Here is a 7,830-nt window from a genome sequence, read left to right on the forward strand (position 1 = left end):
TCAAAGATAGTATTGTATTATTATCCAACTAGACTGAGTGGGATTTAATTTTTTAAGTGTTCTAATGCTGATTCAAAATGTAACATTCAGATAGTATGCAGTGAAAAAGCACTAACCTCTCAAAGACTAAATAGATAACGGCTATTCAATCGTGATATATTGTCAAAAGGATTTTCAGATATAGTGTAAAAACTGACCTCAGTGAAATGAAGGCAAATTTCCTCTCATGATGGCAAGAGCTAGGACGGCATGTGGAGAAGGGCCAGAAATGTAAGCCCAGTGCCCTCTTCTTGGGACCAGAGCAAGAGACAGGAGGGAAATTTTTTCTTCACTATTGATTTTTGGTGTGTATCACTGAACATTTCTCTGTTTTCCCAAATATGTTCCAAAACTAGAACAGATTGTTTCGCCTATGTGCAAAGTACTTTTTTTGTTGTTATTTTGATCTTATGAGGACCCGATAGCTTTACTTAAAAAAAAAACCCCAACATCCATATATCTAAAGATTAACTACAGGCCTCAGTATGTGATCTCTCTGCTTAGTACTAATGAGCATGGTCTGTATTTCAAAACCTAATAATTCTTTCCATTTTAGGGAGCTGTTGCAGTTTGTAAAAGCAAATGATGATATAGCTCAAGAAATTGCTGAAAGGTACGTTCTGCTCATTTTTCTTTTTCCACTTTAATCATTCCTACTTTTCCCAAGCTAAAGTCATAAGAATGTTGTTACCATAGTGCTATCTGAATGTCAGCCTCATTATACAGAGATAATTAGAATCAAAACTGTCCTGGGGAAAACCACATAGTCACCTATGTCCAAAGCCCATCCTTTGTAGAGTTAGACTGAACTCTTTGAAGTAATTCAAGTACCCTTTCTGAGGATTGGCTCTTTGTTTATTTGTTTTTAAGAAAAAAAAATGTCTATTTCCAAATGCACATGTATAGTAGATATTATGGAGAAGGAAATGACAACCCACTCCAGTATTCTTGCCTAGAGAATCCCATGGACAGAGAGCCTGGTGGGCTGCTGTCCATAGGGTCACACAGAGTCGGACACGACTGAAGTGATGTAGCAGCAGCAGTAGATACGATGGCTGCAGAGTTGGTTCTGAAGATCAAAGAGTTAATTTACATGAAGTATTCTGAACAGTGCTTGGCACAGGTAAGTACTCAAATGTAAGCTACTAGTTTTATTAAATGTCATGCTTTAACTGTTCTTGTTAATCTTGTCTCTAGGGGAAGCCAGTTTATTCTGAACCACTTAAAGATGGATGACATCATCTGTTACTGGGAGAACCTGTTGACCGAATACTCTAAATTCCTGTCCTATAACGTAACAAGAAGGAAAGGTTACGATCAGATTGTTCCCAAAATTTTGAAAACTGAACTCTAGTAGTCATGATTGGGCCATAGTCCTCCCTATGGCATCAGACCTCAGATATCCTATGGTGAAAAGCTTGCTGTGAATGTGACACCTATACCTTGGATACTGTTACCAAGTCAGATATCTGGTTTTCCTTATCATGCTGTACCAGGAGCAACTTTGGAGAAAGATCCAAATAGTGTGTAATACAATTAGGAAGTTGCTCAACATCTTTGCTAAAGAAGGACCAGAAATCGTGAGATGTGGGTTTTGAACCTGATTCTGCCTTTCATCTTCTTAGGACCAATCACAGCTTGTGCCTCAGATCATCCATATATGTATGCCCACACTGTGAAACTGACTATGTCCATGGGGTGACGCCCTTTGTCTCATTCTTGTGAGTAGAAAGTCACGCATATGAAACTAGTACAACTCATTATCACAGTTGTGCAGTTATTCTACACTTGATCTCTGCTGCTGTATTTTAACATGGAGAGCCGTTTAGGGTTTATGAAGAATACTTGGGGATTATTTTCTGAAAGGTCTAAGGAAGCAGTAGTGTGCCGTGCAACAACGTAGGAGCTTTCTTTTGTAAAAGCGTAATCTCTGGTACTCAGGAGGTTTCTATAAAGCCATGTAGAAAGGGGCCAATTGCATGAGTAGTCATTGCAGTTGGATTTCAGCTTCCCTTTTTGTGCCTTCATCCTTTATGTTCTCTTTCAAAAAAGAGTGATTGAAAACCTCTTGATAAATTTAGGAAATAGTCCTTACTCTTTAAAGGAATTGTGCATAAAACAGCAACTTTTCCTCATTCTTCACACACCCGTAATATTTTTCCTCCTTGAGTTGGCAGCAGTACACGCCTGCAGGGATCTCAAGGAGTCTTCATGTGTGAAATGGTGTCAAGTTGGGAGTTTAAAGCATTCACCTTTAGCACTTACTTAGAAGATGCGTGTTTTAGTGCACATCCTGTTGGATTGCTTCCTTTTCCCTTTTTGAAAAAGACATTTGGATAGTAGTTTAATCTCAGGATATTCTCCCTAACATAGTCAAAAATGAAGAAAAACTTTTAGATTAAAACCCATATAGTCCAATGACTCAGAACCATCCTTATTCTTTAGGCCCCAAATTTCCACTGAGAAATCAACTCTTTTCCTTTGCCTCTTAAGAACTGTTTGGTATTAACTGGTTCCAAAATTAGTAAATGTGAGATTCAGTTATATAAAATCAGGGACTGTATTTCCATTTATGAAACATGCATTTGGCCATTTAAACTCCCTTTCACGAAACTGTAAGCCTATGGACCTTCTTAGAGGACTTTCTGGTAAGATCATTGCATAGAACAGGGCAAATGTTTAAAATTGAATTTTGTCTTTGAGTATTAAAAACTCATGGGAACTGTGTCTTTAGGTGCTATAAATCTGGCAATAAGACATCCAGATTCCTGAGTTGTACTGTAGTTTTGCCTTATCAATAGGAGGCCCTGGTAAATATTATCATTCTATTTTAATTTTCTTCTGACTAAAAGCTTAAAGAGATGGGAATACCAGACCACCTTACCTATCTCCTGAGAAACCTAAATGCAGGTCAAGAAGCAAAAGAACCAGAAATGGAATAACAGACTGGTTCCAAATTGGGAAAGGAGTATATCGTCTGCCTATCATCAACCTGCTTATTACTAATAACTTCTATGCAGAGTATATCATGCGAAATGCCAGGCTGGATGAGTTCCAAGTTGGAATCAAGATTGCCAGGAGAAATATTAGCAACCTCAGATATGCAGATGACACCATGGCAGAAAATGAAGAGGAACTGAAGAGCCTCTTGATAAGGGTGAAAGTGGAGTGGAAGTTGCTCAGTTGTGTCCGACTCTGTGATGCCACAGACTGTGCAGTCCATGGAAATCTCTAGGCCAGAGTACTGGAGTGGGTAGCCTTTCCCTTCTCCAGACGATCTTCCCAGCCCAGGGATTGAACCCAGGTCTCCCACATTGCAGGCAAATTCTTCAACAGCTGAGCCACAAGGGTAAAAGAGGACAGTGAAAAAGTTGACTTAAAACTCAACATTCAGAAAACTAAGATCATGGCATCTGGCCCCATCACTTCATGGCGCATAGATGGGGGGAAAATGGAAACAGTGACAGACTTCTTTTTCTTGGGCTCCAAATCACTGCGGATATTGACTGCAGCCATGAAATTAAAAGACACTCACTTTTTGGAGGAAAAGCTATGACAAACCTAGACAGTGTATTAAAAAGCAGAGACATCACTTTGCCAACAAAAGTCCATAGAGTCAAAGCTATGGTTTTTCCAGTAATCATGTATAGATGTGAAAGTTGGAACATAAAAAAGGCTGATTGCTGAAGAATTGATGCTTTTGAATTGTGTTGCTGGAGACTTGAGAGTCTTTTGGACAGCAAGGAGATCACACCAATCAATCCTAAAGGAAATCAACTCTGAATATTCATTGGAAGGACTTATGCTGAAGCTCCAATACTTTGGCCACATGATGTGAAGAGCCAGCTCATTGGAAAAGACCCTCATGCTGGGGAAGATTGTGGGCAGGAGGAGAAGGGGGAGACAGAGGATGAGATGGTTGGATGGCATCACCAACTCAATGGCATGAGTTTGAGCAAACTGCAGGAGGTGGTGAAGGACAGGGAAGCCTAGCATGCTGTAGTCTATGGGGTCAGAAAGAGTCAGACACAACTTAGCGACTGAACAACAAAACTAAGAGCAAAACTTTCCGTCCTTTGGATTAGCAGCTGAAGGTGGATTTCCCTGGAAGTGTTTCCAACTCAAGCATTATCTCTTAGACTCCTTATTTTCATTACTCTAGGCAGTTAGAGGCTATCGTAATATTTTTCTCAAGCTGTATTATATGACATCACACTGTACTGTAGTTATTTGACTGTTTCTCTTGTGAGCTTTTTTTTTCCCCCTATGAGCTTCTTGATGGGTAGGAATCATGTTTTACTTACCCATTTCTCCATTATCCAGCACAGTGCCTCACACAGAAGAATGCACAGAACAATGTTGGAAGGATGGATGGATAGATGGGCACAGTAGGCTTAACTAAATCCTGTTTACAGACTGCCCAGCCATTGGCTTCAAGAGGGACTGGACAAGACTGTAGGAATTGGGTCAATGCAAATTCTCATCTGTCCTTTGAAGAGTTAATAAGACCATTTGTATTTAAGTACAGCAGATGTTATTCAGATTTTACATGTATTTGTTTACCTCAGTGTAGATGATATGAAGATGGGTGTAATGACATAAATGTATGGTTTTGAAAGTAATTTTTTATCTCCATAACTTTTGAAAGTTGTTGTTTTTTGTTACTACTAGCTGAATTCCAAACTTACCCTTTCCTTCTCAGAGATAAAAGCCACACTTTTCTTCAAGAAAAGAGAATAACTGAGTTTATTTGAGTAAAGTGAGATACTTGGATAACACAAGGAATGATTTTCCTTTATTTGGGGAGTATCATCTGTGTGATGTCAGTGTTCCACCTTATTCTGCTGTTACATCAGGTTTTCTTGGTAGAAGAAAACAGAAACAACCTGTAGCTAAAAGAACTTTTTAGGTGGATATGAGGGCACCTTGGAGTATTTGGAAAGGTAGAAAGCAGAGCAGCTGTAGGTATCTCAGCAAGAATTTGCATAGTCTCTAGAGTGCTGCCGTGCGCAGATCCAGAGACTACAGGCTCTGTCTCTCAGTCCAGAATTCCTAAAAAAAAAAATGTCAGTAGGCTTCTTTGGGTCAGTTCTGAAGAGGATAGTTCCCTACTCTGCACCTGCTGACTGTGAACGAGAGCACACACGGATATGTAAAAACCTATCTTGTGCCACCAAAGATGCCTTCACTTAACTCAATCCCACTGCATCCCAAGGGAGGGTGTGCGTCAAGTGGAAGGGTACAATTACAAATCACTTATTTAATAATTTATCAAATACTTGAGCATTTACTGTGTGCAAACAGTGGGAGATAAAATGTTTACACCAGGCTCCCTAGCATGAAGCAGCTCTCTAGTTGAGATGACCTAGTAGAAACAGTGTGAGAGGCTGCATAGGCAGAAGGTGATAAAGGGGATGCAAGGCCTTAATCACAAGGCCAGTTATTCATAAAGACAATGTGGATTTGAAGTTTAAAGGTAGAAGACATTTCTGTCTGATGCAGATTGGAAACTTCATGGAGGTAGAAATTAAGTTACACTTTGAAGGTTAAATGGTCCCTGGAGTTGTGAGAGTTTATTCTCTTTCCCTGTGGTAACAGTTCATATCATACACAATGTAATTTATGTAGCAAGGGCAGTACCTAGAGAACCTAGGAGGGAAAGGGAACCTGACACCTGGGGGACAATTTATGATGGGGCAAGAGGCTATTGAGTTCTGTAAGCAGAAATCAGCAAGAGGTCTGGGGGTAGAATAGTGGTGGTTCCAGGCAGTGTGGTCACTGCACTGAAATTTTTCTGATGCCTTTACTCTGGTGGCAAAGGTATGTCCTGGGGAGGAGCAAGCTAAATGTGAAACAGAGTGGTCCAAGTGAATTGAATAACATGTTTTGGCTTAATGTTGCTCTGAGGCCCTTCGTAAAAACAGACCACAGAAAAGGGAGAGTATTTCCATAGTGGTAAAGAGAAGGGGGCAAAAGAGGATGAGATGGTTGGATGGCATCACCGACTCTTTGGACATGAGTTTGAGCAAACTCAGGGAGAGAGTGAAGAACTTGGAAGCCTGGCGTGCTACAGTCCGTGGGGTCACAGAGTCAGAGACGACTTAGCAACTGAACAACAGGAAAGGAAGGTAAACCCCAACGGCTTGGAGCAGCAGGAGTAGGAGAGTGACAAGTAGTCTGAGGAGCTGAGGTGGAATAGCAAGTGTGAGCAGGCCTAGGATCTGGAGACTTCTTGAGTGATCCGATGACAAAGGGAACCTTAAGAAAGAGGCTTAGTTACCCAAGTGAGAAGGCAGCTATGGCTTTAGCAAAATTTGCCTGTTAATCTCATTTGTATCCATAAGGTAGTGAGGGAGCATTTAAGTTGTATATAAATGATTTCAGTAATACCTGCCCACACTCCCACCTTCCAATTCAAAGTCCTCCTCATCCCAGAATGATTGTGGAGTCATCTTAAGCATTTAGATTTTCCACATGTAGACTAGACACTGCAGTCATTTCCTTGAGCTTTCGCCTTGGGACTTTATATGGTGTCCACCTCTGCCTGTATGGGTTAGGCAGCAATCTGCAGCCAGAGCCAGGAGTCAAGGGATCTAAAGTCTTGATTCAAAGACTTATTTGAATGTAGGTACTGGAGATACAGAAATGCGCATACATGATCCCCGACCTCAAAGTTAGTCTACTGAGACACACAGTAAATAGGAAATCATGATGCAATGTAGTAAATGCTACGATGGGAACTGAATCTAATCCCGTCTCCCAGACACCAGAGATCTTCCTGGCGCCACGGACAAACTCAGCTAGTCACTGTTATCAGTCAGTTCCCAGCGCCCTATCTATAGAATTCCAGCTGTCAAATTCCAGAAATCTATTTACCTTATCTCACTAAAGAGTGTAACAGCTTAGACTTAAACCTAGAAAGGAATAAGGATGAGATTGGCAAGGAGAATACGTATGTCTGGTTGCTGGCAGAGCTTAAATGAAATAAACCAGTTTGAGAATATTGTAAATGCGTAATTTTTAATAAAACTATAAAGTATATGTTAATGAAAGCTGTAGTGGCGGGATATTATTGCTATTATAACTATTAAGTCAACACCTGGTAGAAATTCCAGAAAGTGCCCTGCCTTTTGAGAAACAGTAGGCATATAAACTAAGGGGAGTAAAACCTATCTTGTGGAGCCCAGAGTGGATTTCTTTTAAAAGTGTTCTGGAGATCTCCGGGCACCCCGCACCATACTCCTCTTCGATGCCTCGGTCTTTTCTGAAAACCAGAATGAACCCCGTCCAGTAGTCTGTGACAGAGTAGGTTAGGATGCATTTGCCCAAACTGCCTTCCCCTTTCCGTACTCCACTGTAATGAACACCGCACTTTTTCTTCTTCACGGCATTTCTGCTGTTATAAATGGCTTCCCTGATAGATCAGTTGGTTAAGAATCCGCCTGCAAGGCAGGAGACCTTGGTTCGAGCCCTGGGTCGGGAAGATCCCCTGGGAAAGGGAAAGGCTACCCACTCCAGTATTCTGGCCTGGAAAACTCCATGAACTCTATAGTCCATCGGGTCGCAAAGAGTCGGATACGACTGAGCCACTTTCACTTCAGCGTAAGACCACATCTTCCCGCCTGGAATCTACCTACCACCCTGCTTTCCAGTCGCAGAAGAGTCAGGAGGACGGCACCAGAAGTCAGACTGCGCCGAGCGCGGCTCCTTGTCACTACCTCACTTCCGGCGGGCTGGCCTGGCACTGTCCCGCCCCCAGCAGGAAGTGTGTTCGGCTCCGGTTCCGGCTTT

General features: G+C 41.5%; 1 protein-coding gene and 1 long non-coding RNA gene across 3 annotated transcripts in view; one reads left to right on the forward strand and one right to left on the reverse strand.

The window, feature by feature from the left end:
- The window catches only part of POGLUT1 (protein O-glucosyltransferase 1), a 30,099-nt gene extending 25,328 nt beyond the window's left edge, over positions 1 to 4,771 (forward strand). The window contains exons 10-11 of one of the 2 annotated variants that reach the window (XM_004002943.6): positions 596 to 652; positions 1,237 to 4,771. In XM_004002943.6, the coding sequence (XP_004002992.2) occupies positions 596 to 652; positions 1,237 to 1,393 (214 nt within the window). In that variant the 3' untranslated portion in view covers positions 1,394 to 4,771. The remainder of the gene's footprint in view (positions 1 to 595; positions 653 to 1,236) is intronic. The other variant, XM_042231801.2, reaches the window with a different exon arrangement.
- On the reverse strand, positions 4,757 to 7,755 carry LOC105607786 (uncharacterized). The gene is made up of 2 exons (XR_001433865.4): positions 7,677 to 7,755; positions 4,757 to 5,091 (listed from the first exon to the last, which is right to left on the reverse strand). It is a non-coding gene; the product is annotated as an uncharacterized LOC105607786 (long non-coding RNA).
- Between the last annotated feature and the right edge of the window lie 75 nt (positions 7,756 to 7,830).

This window comes from Ovis aries, chromosome 1 (genome assembly GCF_016772045.2).
Source record: "Ovis aries strain OAR_USU_Benz2616 breed Rambouillet chromosome 1, ARS-UI_Ramb_v3.0, whole genome shotgun sequence".
Classification (NCBI taxonomy): Eukaryota; Metazoa; Chordata; class Mammalia; order Artiodactyla; family Bovidae; genus Ovis; species Ovis aries.